Consider the following 23528-nt stretch of genomic DNA (forward strand, 5'->3'; position numbering starts at 1 on the left):
GGATCATGGTGAGCCCAGCAACTTGCCAGGCTCGTGAGCAGTCCAAGCGCAGGTCCGGGGGGGGGGGTGAGCAGCAGCTGCACTTCTGCGGGCACCCGGAGAGGTGGGTTCTCACATCCCTAGTATAAACCAGAACCATTTTCTGAAACTGTGTTAAATCTATACCTTCAGACAGCTGTTATATTTAGTCAGCAATGAATTCACTGGGTTGCCATGAGCTTCAATCCGATTCCTCCATCTGTAGAATAGGAATAATACTGTCCTACCTTACAAGCCTGTTGTAACTATTAATGAGATAATATATGTAACATGTTTTGAACAAGTGCTATGTGTAAATACTAACATTTTGTTAGCAAAATGGCCATACTTATGGCAGAAAGAGTTTGTGAGAAAGCATCACTTTTATATACTAATATTTTTTAGAAATAAAATAAATGTTACATAAAGCAAGTGTATATCTAGGGATGGTCAGATTTTATTTAATCCGTCCCACGTGAGTTCCATGGATTTTATGTAGTTTTTCACTCCATTGTTTGCAAACCCACAAAACTGGATTTTTTTTCTCCACTCCAAAAATTACATAAATAAATTTGCACCGAAGAATGCAAATTCTGTGCCAAGTTTTGGGTGCACAGAATGTACGTAACAAAAAAATGCCTTAACAATGTGTATTCATTATCGTAATATTTGTGAATTGTATACTGCTCTTTGTATAACTTGTGGTTTTGTCTGTGAATGCATTTATATAAATTTCATAGTTGTTGTTTTTTAAAAGCCACATATTCACAGAATCCATGGGGCCCAGAGATGCCAGGCTGATGTGGAATCCACAGACTGGATTAGAAGAAATCCGAACTCATTTCAATCAATTCGATTTCTTTGACATCTCTGTGAATATCCCTATTCCCAGTTGCACACACCAAAGGATACCTATTCAACAGAGCATAAATATCCTATTTACACCCATTTCTGTAGCATGGATTTCCATGCTGCTGTTATGCAATTATATACCATTGCAACTTAAATGTTGCGCTCGTGCAGCCTGATACAGTGATTTTATTTATACACTTCCATACCAGCCCAACACAGTTGCTCTATAGTATCTGGCTCCTTCTATATGCACATCAATTTACAACAGTATTGCGTTACCTATATTTATTTGAAAGAATGACAATAAAAAGGGTGAGGAGATGCTTATAGAGCTTCCTCTGGTGCATTTTAGTCTTATCATTTATCAGAATCTGCATGGCAAATATTAGTTTATTGTGATGATTATGTGCCTTTTTGGAGACTTGCTTGATTGAATGATTTCATGCTGCTTTACAGCAAAACCATTTAGTTTCAGCTACAAGTGGGTGGTAGTTTACGTGACAATGATGAGCAACTCTGAACGTGGGCCTATCATGGCTTGTCAGAAATATTTTTAAATTATGGTCATTTGCAGATTAATGGTCATATTAGTTGCAGTTTAGGAGCTGGATCAATATTGTAGTCAGAGAGTAGGAGTCTGTACACAGTTTTTTATTGACAAATGAGGTAGAAAACTCTTAGTTTGAAGGTAAGATTTAATGTAATGAAATAATGTCCCTATTTGTCAACAGCATCATCACACATGCAATGACAGCGTGTATTCATAAGGTATGCTGTCAGACAAGACAGCAATTAGGAAAGTGAGTTATCTGAGTGATTCACATCAAAATATAAATTACAGCAGATGACACAGCTTCAGCTTTGTGTTGCATTTAGTATTTCGGAAGTTAGCCCTTCTATTGTAAACCTTGATCTCATCTGTAAGTTTAACTTTTACATTTTAACTTTTTGAAAAGCCCTTAGCACAGGCCTTTTCAGTGAATTTAGCACATTGATAATTTGTTGCAAGCTGAGGAAGAAAGCATGAATACAGATATGAATTAACAAGGGTTACAATTATACAGATTTAAAGGATTTGCAATGGGATGGGTTCTTATTCTATTTAACTAACTCTCTGGTGCAGGTATTAACATGCTCTGGACGAAGTAGTCCATGCTATCCTCTTATCTGTTCCCATGCTTGGGTGATCCCACCCTCACTCAGTGGCTAAGAGCAACTGCACTACCCTGCTTCTCATGACCCACACGTCTAACCATGTGCTGAGGGAGGCATGGTCCCCTGGGTCTACCATTTCAGGCCACAGGTCCTGTTGAGTACAGGGGTTGGCCCAGTTGAGGGTACTGCTGTGCCCAGAATCTCAGGGATATGATCTTCCAACAAGGGTTCAAGTCCAATACAAACATCTGCTCCAGTATGGCCAGTGCTCAGGAATGCTGGGACTTGTAGTCCAAAACATCTGGAGCACACCAGGTTGAGAAGGGCTGCTGTAGTCCAGGAATATCCATGGAGAAAACACTGTAATGGGGGGCAGGGGAAATCACTTTTCAGGTGCAGCTGTCCACATCCCTTCAATCTAAAAATAATCCATTATCTTCCTGGAAATCAAGTGCCAAGCCTTCCCTTTTCTTTACTTCTTTGCCTTCCTTTAGTACATAAGGTATATACCTTACTCTCTCTGACCCATCACCCATGTTCTACTTCCACTGCACTCTCTTGAGCCTCAGCAACAGGATAATTAAAGACCATGGGCACTTTTGTCAATGGCATTCCTTTCAAAATATATTCTCCAGTCCTGGATCACTCTTTTGCCTATTTTTTTCCTTCACCATTGTAACAGCACTATGCCCACCCAAAGATTATTCTGCAACAGCTTCATTCCCATTTATTAAGGAGTTGTACACTGATTATATAGGCACTTCGAGTCCACAGACCATGATTCTTCCATATACATTTTATCTGGAGTGCCCTGATTTAAATGAAGAGAGTGGAAGCAAATCAATGAACTTAACATCTTAAAAGTTGCATATAAGAACATGCATTTAATTAATTAAATGTAACTAATCCCAAACTTGAATTCACTCAAGGCAAAGAAGTGCCAAACAAAGTGATAGAAAGAACTACAATTTTATGCATTAATAAGGTGTTTTAAGAACAACAGAATACGTTTATCAGTGAAAGTCACCAAAAGAAACCAATTAATATTCTGGATGATAAACATCTTATATGACATCCTCCTGTGGAAGGGTCAGTCAAAGATGTGGCATTCAGCTTCTGTTTTCACTAAGATAAAGTTTCTTGGCTTCATGAAATATAAATGCTTGTAATGCATTGTAATCCAGAACTGTATACAGTAAAACAACCATTTCTGTTACAGTCCTTGGTAATGTATGTAGGTCTAACTAGCTCCAACATGCACCTTCAAAGTTTAACAGAATGAAGCACATAAGGGAACCTAAGGTTATACCACTACACAAGCAGGTAACTTTTTTGTTATTGTCTTTGTTTTGCTCTCCATGTGTTTTTTGGTATGCAGATCTAGCCTTCAAGTAAATTAAGTTGGAGAGACTGATGTCTTTCAATTACCCACTGAACTAATGTAAGATATCAACAGACATTGTAAGCTGCTTTCCATTGCCTGCCTCACTGTTTAGTTCAGGTCCCAATCAAACTGTGATATTCTTGGAGAACAGGTGAACTGCCATAAGACTGGAGGTAGACAAATGTTGTCTGAATGAATCTTCAAAAGGCAGGAGGAAAGAGGATCCAGGCAACTTCCAACTTGTCAGCTTGACTTGATACCTGGAAAGGTTCTAGAACAGATCATTAAGCAGTCAGTCTGTGGACATTTAGAAAACAATGCTGTGATTACAAAGATCAAAGCATGGGTTTCTCAAAAACAGGTCATGCCAGACTAATCTTATTTCCTCTTTTAATGGCGTCACTAGCTTGGTAGGGAAGGGCAATGCTGTGGATGTAGTATATCTTGATTTCAGCACAGTTCCCCCATTATATTCTTGTTGGCAAGCTGTTTCATGTGGCTTAGATGCTGCTGCTAGATTTGCAGCTGTTTGGTGGATCATACCCAAAGAGTGCTGGCCTGGAGAGAAAGCACTAATGAGGTGCCCCAAAGGTTCTGTCCCTGGGAGTAGAAGGGATGCTCATGAAATTTGCAGATGGCACCAAACCAGGAGGATTAGGTAATACCTTAGAAGGATTCAAGATGATCTTGACAGGATGGAGAACTGGGCCAAAACTAATAAAATGAATTTCAGCAGAGATAAATGTAAAGTTCTGCATTTAGGTAGGCAAGATCTACTGTCATAGAATCATAGAATAGTAGGGTTGGAAGGGGCCTACAAGGCCATCAAGTCCAACCCCCTGCTCAATGCAGGAATCCAAGTCAGAGCATCCCTGACAGATGGCTGTCCAGCCTCGTCTTGAAGGCCTCCAGTGTGGGAGAGCCCACCACCTCCCCAGGTAATTGGTTCCATTGTCGTATTGCTCTTACAGTCAGGAAGTTTTTCCTGATGTTCAGCCGGAATCTGGCTTCCTGTAACTTGAGCCCATTATTCCGTGTCCTGCACTCTGGGATGATCAAGAGATCCTGGCTGGCCTTCCTCTCTGTGACAGCCTTTCAAGTACTTGAAGAGCACTATCATATCTCCCCTCAGTCTTCTGTTCTCAAGGCTAAACATGCCCAGTTCTTTCAGTCTCTCTTCATAGGGCTTTGTTTCCACTAGTCCCCTGATCATCTTCGTTGCCCTCCTCTAAACCCTCTCCAGTTTGTCTGCATCCTTCTTAAAGTGTGGTGCCCAGAACTGGACACAGTACTCCAGATGAGGCCTAACCAGTGCTGAGTAGAGGGGAACTAGTACTTCCCGGGATTTGGAAGCTATGCTTCTATTAATGCAGCCCAAAAGAGCATTTGCCTTTTTTGCAGCCACATCACATTGTTGGCGCATATTCAGCTTGTGATCGACAACAATTCCAAGATCCTTCTCGCTTGTAGTGTGGTTGAGCCACGTATCCCCCATCTTGTAAATGTGCATTTGGTTTCTTTTTCCTAGGTGCAGAACTTGGCATTTATCCCTATTAAATGTCATTCTGTTGTTTTCTGCCCAGCGCTCCAGTCTATCCAGATCACTTTGAATTTTGTTTCTGACTGCCAAAGTATTAGCTATCCCGCCCAATTTTGTGTCATCTGCAAATTTGATCAGCATTCCCTGCACCTCCTCCTCCAAGTCATTAATAAAAATGTTGAAGAGCACTGGGCCCAGGACTGAGCCCTGCGGTACCCCACTCGTTACCTCTCCCCAGTTTGAGAAGGTCCCATTGATAAGCACTCTTTGAGTCCGATTCTGTAGCCAACTGTGGATCCACCGGATCGTTGTTTCATCTAGCCCACTTTGAGCTAGTTTGCTCATCAGGATATCATGGGGCACTTTGTCGAAAGCTTTGCTGAAGTCGAGGTATATGATGTCTACAGCATTCCAACTGTCTACAAGGGAGGTTACTTGATCAAAAAATGAGATCAGATTTGTCTGGCAGGACTTGTTTTTGACAAATACTGTGATGCAGCAGCTGAAAAACCTAATGCATTTCTAGGCTGAATCAACAGAAGTATAGTGTCCAGGTCCAGAGTAGTAACAGTTCTAGTCTACTCTGCTTTGGTCAGCATTACTGTGTCCACTTCTGGGCATCACAGTTTAGGAAGGATATCTCTCTTTCCTGAGCCTTGTGCCAACCTGCTTTCTCTCCCTCTTGCTGTTGCCCACCCCCAGTCACTCCTTTTTCCTCCCTGCTGTTGCCCAGCCCACCTCTTTTCCCCAATCATACCCTTCTTCCTCCACCTGCACTGTTCCTTTTTCTCTCCTCATCCCATGCGTCCTTCCCTCCTCCTCTCTGCTTTCCCTCCTCCAACACTCCACTCACTTTCCCTCTTTCCTCCTGGTCACTCCTAACCCCCCTCCCTGCTACTCCCCTTCCACCCTCCCACACTGATGTCCTTATCCCCTCTATTTACCTAAGTGGGAAGTGGCACCTGTATGGGAGCCACTCAGCTGCCATCATCCTGAGGCAGTGGCCATATTAGAACCCCCAAAATGCATTTCCCAATGTCCATGTCAACCTCAGGAGCTGAGTGGCTTCCATACAGAAGTGCTGCTGCTAGCTCAGGTAAAGATGTCCAGACAGGTAAGGGGGACAAGAGCCTCATGGGCCCCAGGGCATGAAGTACCCCCAAACCCTATGATGTAGACTCCTTCTACACAAGGTATTTATTGTGCACTTGTGATTCTTCAGTCATGGTAGTCTGTGGGTGCTTTACACGACTTGGTTGTCTTCCAGGGCTTCTCCCGTTCTCTGCAACCATTATAGCATTTTTTTTTTCCTAACAAGGAAAAACTGGTATTTCTGTGAATGGCGGCATGAAACCCTGGTGTATTTGTGCAATTCAGCTATATAACAGCACCACCTAGTGATTGTGTAATGGAACGTATAGAAAGGCAGAGAAAATAAACCCCCAGAAAAAAGCATGTGTAAAAGAGCTGATCTTAATCCCACAAAGAATCCAGAAGCAGGTTCCTACCCTCCAAAGAATTCTACCCTTCAGACCTCAACCTCAGGATACCCAAATCACAAAAGGCACACTTAACTAAATTAATAAGGAGGTAAAAAGAGGGATGTGAAAGAGAGAACAGAAACCAGGAGGAGATTTTAAAGGGGGGGGGGATATTTTCTGACATTTTCTGTCAGCTCATAGTTGATGCTGGTATTAAGCATTCCTGAAACACACATTTCCAAACCTGAGGATATCAGTGACATCTCTAGCTTGGTCTGAATTTGTATGTCCTGATCTGAGTAGATTTGCCAATCCATCAATAATTGGTGTTGTTGTGTAAAATTAAATTCATATGATTGCTCCAATCCATTTTGGCTGTTCTGTCCACCTCCAGAATTCCATGATATTTGCCATGTTTTCCTTGATCTTTCTGCACTTTCTGACACATGCAAACATGAGCATGTATATATTACTCCTTTTTTCTTGCTTACTTCAACATCGCTACTATACATTTACTTCTAACAGCAACTTGTGGTGCTTTGGAATCAGAAGTATGCAATGGATTTTTTCACAACCAGGCCAACTTTTTTATTTTAAGAACTACTCCTAATGAGTCTATTTCCTCGGTCATACAGTCTTATTCTGGTATAAACCTATTGACTGAAATCAAATGATAGGATTCCTACTTACGTAGATGAGAGCAAAGTCAGATCCTTTGTACAGAACATAATTCGGAAAAGCCATGTTTTATATGGGTTAGGAAAGCACATATATGGCCCTAGGCTTGATTACACCATCCAAACTTGCTATCCCTAAATAAAAGAGGATGAGATAATGCTGACCTTATAAGAACCCTGGCGGCTGCTACACCTAAATATAAGAGGATGAGATAATGATAATCATTAACAATTTCAGTACATTGGCTTTTTGGGGAATATGACATAATCCTGACATTACTTGAATGCATTCTGTTTTATGGGTTGATGATGCATATCCTCTGGGCTTCGTACCAATGCAAATAGTAACTGTCTTAAAATGCTGCCAAAAATGCTATTTTGCAATTTACATTATGTTGCCCAGGATGTTAGGGAGCTACGTCGTAGAGCAGCTGAGTATACGAATGGGCAGGCACTGGCGAGATGAATCAACTTCAGGATTGTGCTGAGTAGGAATAAGTTGGGAAGCTCTTTATGAGGTACATGGTGGGCAAATAATTTAAGGAGAGATTCCCTCAGGAAAACTGTTGAGTCGATAACAATATCACCTTTGGTCTACCTCCCATTTTTTGGGGAAGCAGATAAGATGGAGAGGACTAGGAGTTTAAAGGCACAATCCTGTGCATGTTTAGACAGAAAAAAAGGCCTGAGAACTCCCACTATTCCCCAGCCAGAAGTGCTGACTAGGCAATGCTGGGAATTGTGGGACTTTTTTTCTGTCTCAACATAGGATTATACCCCAAGGCACTTTAGCGTCTAAGATACATTGTTTCGAAAACAGTGTAAATTCAGTTCGGATCCTATATTTTGTGCCCTTCCTCAGCAATGTGGTCAGGTTTGTCATAAATAATGTGGTTTCTGATGTCTGGGGAAGCCCCTACAGAGTTCACCTGATGCAGAAAAGGGGAAAGGGGGAATATAAGGTTACTTGTCTTGATGGCTATGTGCTACCTCCAGTACCAGTGGCAGTGAGCCTATGTACACCAGTTGCTTGCTAGGGAACATGGGTGGGAGGGTGCTGTTGTGCTCATGCCCTTCTTGTGGGTTCCCAGATGACAGCTGGTTGGCCACTGTGTGAACAGAATGCTAGACTAGATGGACCCTTGGTCTGATCCAGTATGGCTGTTCTTATGTTCTTAAGGTGGTCAGTAACTTGCACATTTACCTGAGGCCTGTTAGAGTAGTTCCATTATTCCTTAAGTTAGTGTACTGTGCTGAAAAGTTACTGTCACACAGGTAGTTGCTTTATACCAGAACACATAACTGGTTCATTTAGCTGAGTGTTGTCTACTCTGACTGGCAGTGTTCCTCCAGAGTCTTGGGCAGAGGTCTTTCACATCACCTGTTACAGGATTTTTCTTTTCTTGGAGATGTTGGGGATTGAACATGGGACCTTTTGCATACAAAGTATGTATGAGCCATGATCCTTTTCCCTTAAGTGTTTGGGGAGCTTTTCACTTGGATGATAAACATCATGGTGCCTGGGGGCCTGAGACCCCAATTTGGCCTTCATGCTGCAAAGTCAGCCCTCTCTATTGCCCTTTCACTTTGCTTCTAGTGGTGGCAAGGCCAGAGGTGAGGGACTGATTTTTAGCCTGGAAGTCTTTGGTGCTTCTGTGCATGTTCTGTGTGTCGAGGGAAGCTGGGGCAAAACTGTTCCCCAACTGGGTTGTAGAGGTTTCTCCCATTTCTAGCTTCTGTCATAACAAGTTAAGTTGCAAGACAGGATCATGCTTATCAGAAGGTTATAAATGCAAGCCCCATCCAAAGATATCCAAACACCATGGCTTGAATTCAGAGTCTGCCTCCTGCAGATGGAAGGGCTCCTTTCATCCATGGAAGGTTTCTAATCCAGCAGAACAGGGCAGGAGGCAATCTTTGATTATTCTTCCCTCTCCCTCCTGTCCCCATGCCCCCTGAAAATCTGTTCTGGAGGGTTGGGGCCCCCTATGTAACTGGGGCCTGTAGAGTGTGGGAGAATCAGAACAAAAATGTCTCTCCCTACTTGCACTGGCTGGAAGATCCTGAGCAGAGCTCCGCTCAGGTACTGTCATTCTTCCACTGGTGGGAGGAAACCCAGATCCAGCCCCATATATTGAAGTAAACTATACGATATGTTTGTGAGATATCACCCTTTTGAAGAGTTGAGATGGGGTTAATTAATGCACAACCATTAATGCACATCAGCCGGCATAAAAAAGTGGCCATATGAGAATCCAAGGACAGTTGAGTTCGGAGAGAGTCCATATTCACTTTTGCATTTTAATAGCCTCCTGATGAGCTGTTTCCTTTCCTTTCTATCTAGCCATGTTTCTTTATTATGGCAGCACATTGGTGATAGAGATAGATAGATAGATAGATAGATAGATAGATAGATAGATAGATAGATCACTTCCTGGAACATGGAGATGTCTTTCCTTGGATTTTATACTATTGGTGGCTAGTTGAAAAAATTGGGTGTATAAACCAAAAAGGATTAGGACTATAGTCCTAAACACACTTGCTAGGGAGCAAGCCCCATTGAAGTTAGTGGGGCCCACTTCCAAGTAAACATACACAAAATTGGGCTGTGCAGCATTACAGTAATTCAAAATTAATGTGGGAGAGTGCGACTATTGCACTAGGTAGAGAGAGGTCTCAAATGTGAAGACAGGGTCCTGAATTTTAATTCATCCTAATTAGTAAAACCTGGGGCAGGGGGTGTTGGTTCAGCCCCACCTCTTATTTTTAAAGTGGAAATTCTGCCTTTTCAGGGAAACAGATTTTTCTGATTTCTGTTGCTCTGTGATAAAGGAATCGGGGGAATAGGTGGGTTGCTTTGTTTTACTGACTGGCCGCATAAAAGCTCAGCTTCATAAACTGTGTTAATTTCTGTAATTTTCTTTATCTTCTGCTCAGTTTGATAGTTAGCTTCTCACCTGTTTAAAAGTAATTACAGCAGGAAATATGAAAGTCATAGTATCAATGCCCAGCATGCTCAGAAGAACTCAATGGGACTAATCACGTGAATAATGTTAGTGCCTAAAGGAATAACGGTACTGAACCATAGCAAGCCTCTGTATCCACTAGTTAATAGTTTTCCACTAATACAGATAACAGACACACAGTCACTGTTGTACCATCAATCTGCCAAAATATAGATCAAGGTTTTCTTGCTGCCATACATTTCAATTAAGCTTATGAGCTGGTGCTGTATGTGAGACTGAGACACAAGAAGGCTGTACTTAAGAATCTGATCTCACCTGGACTTCGATAAACAGATGGGTTATTGATACAGATATAAATTTAAGAGAAACAGAGAGCGAGAGAGAGAGAGAGAGAGAGAATAGAATAGAATTTATAAAACACTGGGACTGAATTCATCCTTGCCATTAGAAAGCGAGTTCTTACCTTCAAAATGCACATTTCCATTCTGTGGTGCATGGGAATCACAGAGGTGCATGTAAATCAGGCACTCCGGTTCTCTTGGTGAATAATGAAATTGTATCCCCTTCCTGCCCCAGATTATCTACATCACCATGAACGTATGAAGCTGCCTTTTATTAAATCAGACTGCTGGTTCTTCCAGTTCAGTATTGTCTACACTGGCTCGTAGCATCTCTCCAGTGATTGAGGGGCAGGTATTTCCTAGCCCTGCTACTTGACAGTTTTAACTGGAGATGAACCTGGGACCATGCGCACGCAAAACAGTTGGCTTTGTGCTAGTGGAAAGTGCTTCTGTTTATGCAAGGTGGGGTACCAAACTGCACTGAGTCCCCTTGCCTACAGCAGCCCTCTGCAACATATCACGTAGTACTGCCCCAGGAACCCCAATCCCAGGCACAGTCAATGAGAAGGCCCTTCCTCACATTTCTGCCAAATGCACCTCTGATGTTGGTGGGATGCAAAGAAGGGTGTCTCCTGAATATCTCAGTACTCACACAGGCTGATACTGGATAAGACAGTCCTTTACATAACCTGATCCCAAGCTGTGTAGGGCTTTAAACATTTTGAATTGACAGAAAAAACCCAACAGCCAGTGAAGCTGTTGGAACAAGGGAGTCTCATATTCCTGATAACTAGTCCCATTCAGGGCCAAAATAACATTTGGCTAATTACCTAGAATGGAGTTATTATGCATGATAGTTTTTCTTGCTCTCTTGTAACCGCATGTGGTCCTGATCTGAATTGGAGCAGGGCACTCCAGAAAAGGTTAAGCTCCCCCTCCCCCCATTAACTTTCTCCCCCTGTGTGGGAGTGAAATTGGGGGGGAAGGTTTAACCCCACCCTCGGAGCACTTGTGGTCTCAATCTGAACTGGGGGCATGTGCACTTACAGAAGAATAAGAAAAACTATCACACATAGCTAGGGATGTGTGAACCCCCCTAACAACTGGTTTGGGGGGGTGTCCGCAGTGGGGAAATCCAGGCCACTTGGGGCCCCACGGATTTCCCTGGAGCCTTACTGCATCTGTTGGATTTCACGGGATGGCTCTCGTCCATTCTAAATGTCGCAGTCGGCTAACGGCGGCTGCCATTTGCCAATTGCGGGAAAACTATGGCTGTAAATTGTGTAGTTTATGGCATTTGTGGCCATAAAGGACTTCCTTCTGTGTAAAATGCAATCTTTTACACCACAATTTACATAGAAGGAAGGGCTTTGTGGTGCAAGACTATAACACTAAATGCCATGAACTACACAATTTATGGCCATAATTTCCCCATGATTGGCTAATGGCAGCCACCGTTAGCCTTTTGCGACATTTAGAATGGACGAGAGGTGCTCCACAGAGAATCCAGTGGACCCAGAGGTGAGTAGAGCCAGTCTGCTGTGGACTTTGCAGGTCAGATTCTTAAGAATCCGGCCTTATTTGAGTCCACAGCAGATTTCTCCTCCATCCCTACCTACACATAGCTCCAGTATGCATGATTAGCTGAATGTCTAGTTTGGCCCTCAGCAGTCTGGCTACAGCATCTGAGCCATCTGTAGCTTCCGAAGACTTCTCAAACTCAGCCCCACACAGAGCACATTACAGTAATCCAACTGAGATAAAACTAAGTGTCAGCAGCTGCTGGATCTTTGTGCATCTGCCAGGTGAAGTGAAGCACTGAACTGCGGGTGGTGGTTTCTTCAGGGAAGTATCTTCAGGCCCTGGGCTGCTCAATCAGGCTGGCCACTAGATCCTCCTAGGCAGGAAGGAATACAAAATGGCTTATTTTATGTATTTATTTTATGTATTTATTTATTGCATTTCTGTACTGCCCAATAGCTGAAACTGCAATAAAAGCAGACCAAATATCCATACATACGTCCATTTGCAAGTGGTGCCGGTATAGTCTTTCGAATGTCACTAGTGTTGTTAGGTCTTCAATCCATTGCCTTATAGGATGTGAGCAATTATCCTTCTAGTGTTGTTGTATCAGTCTTTTGGTGGTCAAAAGGGCATGGAAAATAAATTTATGCTGACAATGTGTTAAATTCCAAGAAGCAGATAAATAATTTTGAAGAACATGTACATCAGTAAATATTAAAGGGTGTTCCAGTACGAAGTTTATCCATATGATAACTTCCCAAAGAGGCAACTTTTGGGCAATCCACAACATATGATTAAAAGAAGCATTAGCTGTATTACACCTCCAACAACTGAACGAGTTAGACAAACCTTTATTAAAGGGATGCTGTGGTGTCCAATAGACCTGAAACAAGAGTTTTTGCTGAATAACATGTAACCGAAGATCCACAGACACATCATATACAGGCGCCAAAGCAGCGATCCCTTGATTAGGCAAAATAGGACAATCCAATTCCCTGTTCCATTCCTGTTTAAGACCCCGTGTATCATACTTATCCACTGATACCCGCAATGAGAAGCATGACTAGGAGTGGGGCAAGTCTTGGTTCCTGGAGTGTTTTGTGACAACTCAGGGAAAGGATGGGATGTGGATTTTTCCCCCAACCCCTCCCCCTGCCACCAAGAGTGAAAAGTCTGTTGCAAGACTACAGTGGCTGGAGCACAATGTTTCCTTCCCCCAGAATGCCACTGAGGTCTTTCTACATGAGGCTTTTAACCTGCCACTTTATTGAGGCTTCTGCTTCTGGATTCTTTGTAGGATTAAGGTCGGCTCCTTTACACATGTTTTTTTCTGGGGGGTTTCTTTCTCTGCCTTTGTAGATGTTCCATTACACAACCACTAGGTGGTGCTGTGGTATAGTGGAATTGCACAAATACACCAGGGGTATATGCCGCCATTCACAAAAATACCAGACTTTCCTCATTAGGAAAAAATCTGCCATAATGGCTGTAAAGCATGGGAGAGGCCCTGGAGATAACAACGTTGTATAAAGCACCCACAAACTACCATGAGTGAGGAATCACAAGTTCACAATAAATGCCTCACATAGAAAGGCTCTGAGAGGCATGCTGAGAAGTATTCTGGGAGAAGGAAACATGATGTGACAGCCTTTGTAGCCAGCAGGGGTAGAGGTTAAGAAAAGAGAGATCGGCCTTTGCTACTGCTGCTACCACCATCTAAGAGCACCTTTCCCTAGGGATGTCAGAGAATTCCGCCACGGATCTCAGTGAGGCCGAATGCCAGTGTATTCGGGCCCCCAAAATCCATGGCGGAACGAAGCCCCTACTCCATCCCGCGAAATGAGCCTGGAACGGAGCACCTACCTGCTGCTGTCCACGCTGCATTGTGACTGGTGGCCGCAGACTTCGCTTCTTCCATATAGCTGTAATAGGCTACGTAAATACTTACGTAGCCTATCACGGCTAACGCAGGGACGCCATTTGCGTCCCTGCGGAAGCCGTGATAGGCTGAGTAAGTATTTACGTAGCCTATCATGGCAAAAAAAGGGAAAGCAAATGGCGGCGGCTATGGCGGCCACCGTTTGCGTTCCCTTTTTTTGCCGTTTTAGGCTACGTAAATATTTACGTAGGCTATTACGGCAACAACAACAACAAAAAGGAACACAAATGGCATAGTGGTTGCCATTTGCATTCCCTTTTTTTTTTTTTCCCATCATAGGCTACGTAAATATTTATGTAGCCTATCACGGCAAAATACAGGGACGCAAATGGTGGCGGCTACGGCAGCCGCCATTTGCGTCCCTGCAGGCTGCCCAGTGGCCGGATGTCCGGCTGCGGGCAGCCCCGGCCGGTGGCTCCACGGAATCTCTGCGGAGCGGAGCCAGCCGGAGAGAATTTCGGGGGGAGGGATGTCCCCCCCACTGCGAATGTCACCCTTCGAAAAGGTAAGTGACTTTCATACATCCCTACCTTTCCCCCAAACTGTCATGAAGCAGTTTGGGGGCAGGGGTGGGGGGAAACCAAGCATTTCAAGGAAGCCCTGGTAGAAATCAGCTGAACTTTTCATGGGTTTTGAGTTTCATGTTTCACATTGATCGAGCAGCCTTTCGATGAGGTAGATTTCATTTAAAAATCAGGCAACCACTGTGCAAAACATTGGTTGACAATTGGGGGGGGATGAGGAGGTGTGTTTGCTCTATGCAAAAATGAAAACAAATTTGTGTGAGTGATTTTGACTTACCCCTAATAAAACAAAAGATCAATAATGTATCCTTGAAGTATCTGCGCTACACTAGTAAATATCTAAAAATCTTTTCCATCTAGCCCTGATAACTATTCCTTGTAAAATGAGATGAATGTAAGTTCTGAGATTGCATTTTACAATGATTCAACTCATTCTTCAGTATATGTTATGTATACACCATGGTAGTCTGCTCGCACAGGTTCAAACATAAAATAATTATTTGATTGTTCGAGCGTATAATTCATCCCAGGAATATCCAGAAAGAAGACTTCAGTTAAAAGACCTATTCAAAAATAATTTCCATGCAAATTTTACTTTAAAAAGTGTATATATATATATATTACTGACTTGAGAACACCTTGTTTGAAGAATCATGGTTATAAATAAGTGATCATATGCCACAAGGAAACATTCCATTTGCTTTTAATATAAAGAAACAACACAGTCGTCACATTGGGAAACCTTTTGTTTAGTTATAGACTTCCAGGTCAGGTGTCTCCTTTCTGAAATACAAAAATATGAAATGCAGTGTAACAATAGCGGCATAGTGATGTCACCCCCAAACCAATAACTTCCTGGTTATTAATGGAGAATGTAAAATATGCTTGAAGGCCAACCACTGTAAAATTGTAGTCAATGTAGATTGATAGATACTGAGTGGTAAGAAGGCATGGTGAAAACTCATGTCTCCAAAATGTTATCTTTTAATATTTCTGTTAACAGACATGTAATTGAGCAAACTATGTCTTGGATTTAAAATCTTTCATTCTTCACACATCGTTCCATACTCTCCATTTCCAGACAATGGATACTGCAGTTAAATACAGGTGCTCCAAGTGAAAACTGCAACAGAAAGTTGCAGCGTGAAGTGTTCCTCTTCAGTGTTCCAGTCAACAGTGTTCTCCAAGAGTCAATCAGCATTCCTTATCCAGTGAGCACACTCAGTCGTTATTGACTGTTTGGGAGGCTTCTACTCCACCCTTCAGGTTTAGTTCTAGAGGATTTTTTGGTACTTCTGCAAACCTTGTGTTTGCCCCAAGCGTGCTGATGCTTCTCTTTTGTATGTGCATAGTACTATTTTGGCTACGTAAGGATCTACCCTCACCTTAGAACTTCAAAATTAGAGGGAATGATAGTAACACTCCATATGACGAATGGTTATGTCCTTGTAGTTTGGAAGAAGGACATAATCCATTATGAACTTTACCTCTTGTAAAGATCCCTGAGAGATGCATTTTGAATACATACATATATCTGGCCAAAATGGCTTGCAACATTTAAATTTATCTATTGCCTTGGACATACTGTATTGAGAACATGCTGCTCAAAGTGAGCTTGTTTGCAGTGGGTATGGCCAAGATTTATTTGCAAATCTTGAACCGTTCTAGAGATGATCTGTTCTAGAGATGATGAACATAATAGTTTTACGTGTGATCCATATATGGTATCGATGTATCGTACAGTATCCTTGTTGATTTGTTAGTTTTATGATATATTACAAAGCAATATCTCTGCTATGCAATAAAGATTTATTTGGTTTAGTTTGATTCAATACCACAATTTTTACTAAATACTAGTAATGAAAGAGGACACTGTATGTGTTTTCCAGCAATCTTATTAGTATCAGTTCCAAATGGATATATGCATTTTCTTGTGATGTTGTTATACCAGGAGATACATTATATTTTTAACACATAGTGTGTCTCCTTTTTAATTATTTTAGGTGTGTTGTAATGGGATTCTGCACAACAATACACCAGGTTTCCAGTGCTGCGAGGACAAGTATCTCCTGTTTATTCTTAATACATCAGGTGTTTGCTGTGGTGGCCAGATGCATGCAGTGCAACCAGACTATCACTGTTGTGGTGGTTATTACACAAGGGTATTAGCAGGTAAGAGGCAAATCCTTTCAAGCATTTGACAAAAATAAACCTATAGAATAGAGTCTTTAAGACGTGTGTGTGTGTGTGTGTGTGTGTGTGTCTTAGTGTGAATTTTAGATGAACAGTGTTTCTATTCAACCAGAGAATGAGAAATAGAACATTATATTGTTGAGTGAATTAATAAATAAAGTGCCAACATATGGAAATGTTAGGGATTTGCTATCAAAATAGCTATAGAAATGTGAACAGTATACAGGGCAACTGCTGAGAGCTAGAGAGGGGCAGCAGTCACAGTCACTGCATTTAAAAAAGGATATTGTAGAGTTGGAAAAAGTGCAGAAACAGGCAACTAAAATTATAAAAGGGCTGAAGCAATTCTCCTATGAGGAAAGGTTACAGCATCTGGGACTGTTTGGCTTAGAAAAAGGGTAAGGGGAGACATGATAGAGGTGTACAGAATTATGCATGGTGTGGAGAAAGTGGATAGGGAGACATTTTTCTTTCTCTCCCATAATACTAGAACCCAGGATCATCCCATGAAGCTGACTGCAGGAGATTCAGGACAGATAAAAGGAAATAGTTCTTCACACAACGCATAGTTAAACTATGGAATTCACTACCACAAGATGTAGAGATGGGCACCAATTCGGATGGCTTTAAAAGGGGATTAGACAAATTCATGGAAGATAAAGCTATCATTGGCTACTAGTCCTGATGGCTATATGCTACCTCCAGTATCAGAGGCAGTATGACAATGTACACCAGTTGCTGGGGAACACAACTGGAAGGGTGCTATTACGCTCATGTCCTACTTGTGGTTTTCCCACAGGCAATTGGTTGGTCACTGTGTAAACAAAATGCTGGATGAGATGGACCCTTCATCTGATCCAGCATAGTTCTTCTTATATTCTTATGTTCTCATGAGGGTGGGACTGGAGAGACCTGTTTTCAAATCTTCATGGAGCCATGAAGGTCATTGGGTGACCATAACAGACTTGTTGTGAGGATACAAATGGAATAACACCATATACACCATTCTTTGAACTTCTTAGAGGAAGGATGGGATGATGGATACCAACTCCAGCTCACAGATTCACCCAGTTGCAATTCTCATAACATCACCTTAAGATATCATTCCATGTAATTTACATGTAATAGAAAATATATTAATGTGGGATTAGCTGTTTGTCTGTAGGAATTATTACCTTACTCACACTGAGCTGACCAAGAAGTGGGAGTGCCTATTCCATAGGTAATCCCACATCATTTCCCATGCCCTCACATGTTTGTAGATATCCAGCCATGTGTGGGCTGCTCACTGAAAAGCATCTCCTGTATGACTAGAATAATATTCAAAAGGCCCCTGTGTAGTGAAAGTTGAATGATTCATTCACCAAACACCCCCAACCTCTGATTTTTCAAGGTTCTTTGACATTTCTCAGTGCTGCTACAAAAGTTTCTAAGAGTTGGTCAGTGATGGGAAAATCAAATGTAAAATGTCTGTATGCATTGCAAAATCAGTCAATTGAAGCAGTCTTGATTAAGCTCATTCCAGCTCGGCACATAGCACTAAACCATGGTTTAGAGTTACATGAAAGCATGGCCACCCTGTGCCAAACATCAGCCCACCTAGTATCTAACTATTTTCCCAGCGATGCAATATAGCCAGATTATCACTTAGGTCCCAACCCAAATTTTCCAGCGTGTACATTGCTCCATGGGAACAGTTGTTTTCTTATTCTTTTTAGTGTTGTAGTACATCCACAAAGTGTGCACAGAAAGCAATTCAATAGTAAAGAAAATGGGATAGCCTCAACTCATCTGCCACTAGATATATACCCAATGTTTAATTAAAAGTGGCGTATAGTTTAGCAAAAGATTCAAGGTTCAGTATTGTATGGCTTATTGTATATGGACAGAATCAGTAAGCACTCTGGAAAACTGTGTGTCGTATAATATAAAATCTATTCCATGATATAAATTTCACACAAAAATATCACATGGTGGCATATTTATCAGTTCAAATTTAAGCTTGTAATGAAAGAAAGGAATTTTCTCTTGTAATATCCTTCTAAATATTATTTGCAATTGGGGTTTTTTTACATATCTTTAAATACAGTAAGTCTGGTAGTCCAATGAAAGCTTTCCACTGGATGTTTAATGCACACATCTCTTTCCAGACAACTGTGAGGTCAGGAGCTAAATTGACTGCATTACCCATGGGTTGGCACACGTTCCCTATGCTCAGAAGTACTTTGAATTTCTGCCAAGCTATGCAGCACATCCTAAATTCCAATGCCTTCAAAGTCATTCATATATCACAATATTAGAATGTTGCCCATGATGTCATCCAAAAGAGAAAAAAAAGCTGTCCCATGGAACTGGAGGAGAGTCTTTTGCTGTTCTCATTAATCTCAATGTACTAAAATAAAAAGATGTTTGTCTGTGACCTCTAGACCCATGCAGTGGTCTCTCTTAACTAGCTTAACACTGTTTACATAAGGAAAGAAAAGTACAGTGACACAAACCATCTCGTCTGTAAAAGAAACTCAAATTCAATAAGCAGTTGCCAAGCTTCAAGTGGGGAATATTTATATACTGCTTGCCAGGAGTTTTATGTGTTGTTTCTTTTAAAGATGCACTTGCTCCTTTCTTCCTCCCCCTTGTTTCCTAAGGGCAGCAACAAGAACAATATTGGTCACTTTTTGTTCTCTCTTTTTTTTATAAATATGCTAATAACCCCAAGCAAAATGTTAATGTGGGTCATTCTTTGATAAGGATAACAATTAACTGGTAAGACTGCATGGTAGTTTTCAGAGAGAAAACATTTTCAAGCTTGGCTTGAAATAGATCCCATTTTGAGAGGTTAATGAGAAGGTTACTGATCCTTTGTGTCTTGTGTCTAATGGTCCTTTTTATATATATAAAAAAATCTGTATTATTTCCAATTGATGTAACTTACATACCCTGCTGAAGGCCTCCTCTGTTCAGTCATGAAATTAGATTCTGAGGACAGCAGAGAAATGCGGTTAAGTATCTCAACAGATTATATCTCCTACACTCCAAAGGGTTGTTGTTGTTGTTTTTGTCCTTTTGGTTTATTATTGACTTTATTTGATAAAGGTATTTATACAGGTCAATTCTGGCATGCTTGCTTTCCAGATATTGTTTGGCCTGTTTGAATGATGCGAGAGAAGCACTTAAAGTATTTTACTACAAGAATTAACTTTGCAACTCAGGAAAAGCATAGTAGTGTTATCTGTGAATGGAGAGCAGAAGATACAGATACAAATCCCAAAGCAAAAATGGGAGGGCTGAATTTCCAAAGTATCATAACGTAAATAATATTAGCATACATCACACTTCTCTATCTCCCTGGAGCTTTATGGGAAAAGTGAACAACATTCTTCCTTGAATGTCATATTAGAACACTGTAGCTGGTTTCTAGCAAGGTGACTGAAGCATGAGATTGCATGAGCACACTGAGGATTTTGGACAGTTTCTTCTTGAGAAGCTCTCCTACTGAATCTCTGAGCTGCTTATTACACTTGGAAAAGACTTAAACATGGTTGATTGGTTAGGGTGAGCTCCCGAAGAAGAAGCTAATTAAAAGGCAACGGTTACATGTGTAGACTAGAGCACACATAACTTTGGATGTGTGTACAATTGTATTTTTCTTTTAAAAAACAACTATGTAGAAGTGTATTAGAAATCAAAAAGTAGAGCAGTGATGTGAAGTGGTGCCCTATACAGTCTTAGGCCAATGGTCCATCTAGTTCAACACTATCTGGCAGTATCATTTGTTACTGTGCAGCAACACACAAATGTACCAAACTAGAGCTGTGCGCACCTCTCAAAATTCTCCACCTTATTTGTGGGCAGAGAAATTGGGAGATAATTTCTCTAGGGGGAAGGAGAAATTCTCAACAGTTTCTCACAGGTAGGGCTCCCCATTGGCAGGACTTGTAGCACAGCTTCTTTCATTTTTGGTAAGGGTTTGGGTTTTTTTTGTGCTACAACAGCAACAATTGTGTTGGCAGGCTGGCCCCCATTTTGCATCTACTACAATGCAGGTGCGAGCAGGGGGGCAGTGTGGTGTCAAGCTTCAAGGATGAGGTGGAGTTAGTGCTTTGCCAAAATCTGTCCTCCAGTTTCCAGAAAGTTTTCTTCCTCCATGAAAGGGGCTTCCATTGTTCTGGCTTATTCTCAGGACAGTCTATAATTTCTGTTGAATTTATTTTTGTGGTGTTTTTGAGCTTACCTAATCACAGATAGCCTCCCAGGCTGCCTGCATTTCCTAATCTGAAAAAGCCCACAGGGAGGAATTAGCTCATGATGCCTTTCCACTAGGCTTCAGTTGAAGTGTAGGGAGTTGAGGAGGCTACAGGCTGCCAAAGAGATTATTGTACAATGAAAGGACACTTGTGCTCATTCCTCGGCCACCTCCTAAATAAGGTAAGCCCCAAAACCCAAACCCAACCCTTGAGAATTTCTCTGAAATTTCTTCAGTATTGAATTTCTGTTCGAAAGCAATTTCTCTTCTATCAAACAGAATGAGAATGGTAAAAAAAAATGTGGGAGAAATTTTCAGCACAGCACTAATCCAAACGATCTTTAGGGATCTTTAACAGTGTACCATGGCAAGAATTAAGCAACCCAAGTTGGGGGAAAGGAATAAAGAGACACAAGCCAGAAAGATTAGGGTAGCTGAACCTGTGGTTCTTACAAAGTTCTCAGAACAAGTACCTGAGCAGTGTACAGATGGAATTATCAATGATGTGGGTTATGTGAAGGTTATTTGAAATAGCAATTGTGCAAAAAATATATGGCCATAGACCACATAGACCATCTCCTATGACAGACACAGCCTGTTGTTGTTCAGTCGTTCAGTCGTGTCCGACTCTTCGTGACCCCATGAACCATAGCACGCCAGGCCTTCCTGTCCTGCGCTCTCTCCCGGAGCGTGCTCAAGTTCATATTCATTGCATCGGTGATGCTATCTAGCCATCTCATCCTCTGCCGTTTGCCTTCAGTCTTTCCCAGCATCAGGGTCTTTTCCAGGGAGTTTTCTCTTCGCATTAGGTGGCCCAAATATTTGAGCTTCAGCTTCAGTATCTGTCCTTCCAATGACCACTCAGGGTTGATTTCCTTTAGGATGGACTGATTTGACCTCCTTGCAGTCCAGGGGACTCATAAGAGTCTTCTCCAGCACCACAGTTCGAAAGCATCAATTCTTCGGCGCTCAGCCTTCCTTATAGTCCAGCTCTCACAGCCATACATTACTACTGGGAAAACCATAGCTTTGATTAGACGGACCTTTGTCGGCAAGGTGATGTCTCTGCTTCTTACTCTGCTGTCTAGGTTTGCCATAGCTTTCCTCCCAAGGAGCAAGCGTCTTTTAATTTCATGGCTACAGTCACCATCTGCGGTGATCTTGGAGACCAAGAAAGTAAAATCTGTTACTGCTTCCATTTCTTCCCCTTCTATATGCCAGGAAGTGATGGGGCCAGATACCATGATCTTAGTTTTCTTAATGTTGAGTTTCAAACCAGCTTTTGCACTCTCCTCTTTCACCCTCAACAAGAGGCTCTTGAGATCCTCTTCGCTTTCTGCCATTAGGGTGGTATTGTCTGCATATCGGAGGTTGTTGATAATTCTCCCAGCAATCTTAATTCCGACCTGTGATTCATCCAACCCGGCATTTCTCATGATGTACTCTGCATATAAGTTAAATAAGCAGGGTGACAATATGCAGCCTTGTCGTACTCCTTTCCCAATTTTGAACCACTCAGTTGTTCCATGTCTGGTTCTTACTGTTGCTTCTTGACCCTCGTACAGGTTTCTCAGGAGACAGGTAAGGGGGTCTGGTACTCCCATCACTTTAAGAATTTGCCACAGTTTGTTGTGATCCACACAATCAAAGGCTTTAGCATAGTCAATGAAGCAGAAATAGACATTTTTCTGGAATTCTCTTGCTTTCTCCATGATGCAGCGAATGTTGGTGATTTGATCTCTAGTTCCTCTGCCTCTTCGAAACCCAGCTTGTACTTCCGGTAGTTCTCGGTTCGCATACTGCTGAAGCCTAGCTTGTAGGATTTTGAGCATCACCTTGCTGGCATGTGAAATGAGCGCAATTGTGCGGTAGTTTGAACACTCTTTGGCATTGCCCTTCTTTGGAATTGGAATGTAAACTGACCTTTTCCAGTCTTGCTGAGTGTTCCAAATTTGTTGGCATATTGAATGCAGCACTTTAACAGCATCATCTTTTAGGATTTTAAATAGCTCAGCTGGAATACTGTCATCTCCGCTAGCTTTGTTGTTAGTAATGCTTCCTAAGGCCCACTTGACTTCACTCTCGAGGATGTCCGGCTCAAGTTCAGTGACCGCACTATCATGGCTATTAGGGACATTAAGATCTTTCCTGTATAGTTCTTCTGTGTATTCTTGCCACATCTTCTTAATCTCATCTGCTTCTCTTAGGTCCCTGCCTTCTTTGTCCTTTATCATGCCTGTCTTTGCACAAAACGTTCCCTTGAGATCTCCAATTTTCTTGAAGAGATCTCTAGTCTTTCCCATTCTGTTGTTTTCCTCGATTTCTTTGCATTGTTCATTTAAGAAGGCCTTCTTGTCTCTCCTTGCTATTCTATGGAACTCTGCATTCAGTTGGATACATCCTCCCCTTTCTCCCTTGCTTTTCACTTCCCTTCTTTCCTCAGCTACTTGTAAAGCCTCATCAGACAGCCACTTGGCTTTCTTGCATTTATTTTCTTTGGGATGGATTGAGTTGCTGCCTCCTGAACAATGTTACAGACCTCTGTCCATAGTTCCTCAGGCACTCTGTCTATCAGGTCTAATCCCTGAAATCTCTTCCTCACCTCCACTGTATATTCATAAGGGATATGATTTAGGTCATACCTGAATGGTTTAGTGGCTTTCCCTACGTTCTTCAATTTAAGCCGAAATT

At 41.8% G+C, this 23528-nt stretch overlaps 1 protein-coding gene across 1 annotated transcript in view; it reads left to right on the forward strand.

Moving 5' to 3' along the window:
* Positions 1 to 23528, forward strand: part of USH2A (usherin) — an 809138-nt gene that overhangs the window by 588285 nt on the left and 197325 nt on the right. Inside the window, exon 49 of the mRNA XM_084828794.1 lies at positions 16405 to 16573. Within this exon, the coding sequence (XP_084684920.1) occupies positions 16405 to 16573 (169 nt within the window). The remainder of the gene's footprint in view (positions 1 to 16404; positions 16574 to 23528) is intronic.

Source organism: Heloderma suspectum, chromosome 1 (genome assembly GCF_057233095.1).
Source record: "Heloderma suspectum isolate Gila_16-S chromosome 1, 16-S_ref, whole genome shotgun sequence".
NCBI classification, from domain to species: Eukaryota; Metazoa; Chordata; class Lepidosauria; order Squamata; family Helodermatidae; genus Heloderma; species Heloderma suspectum.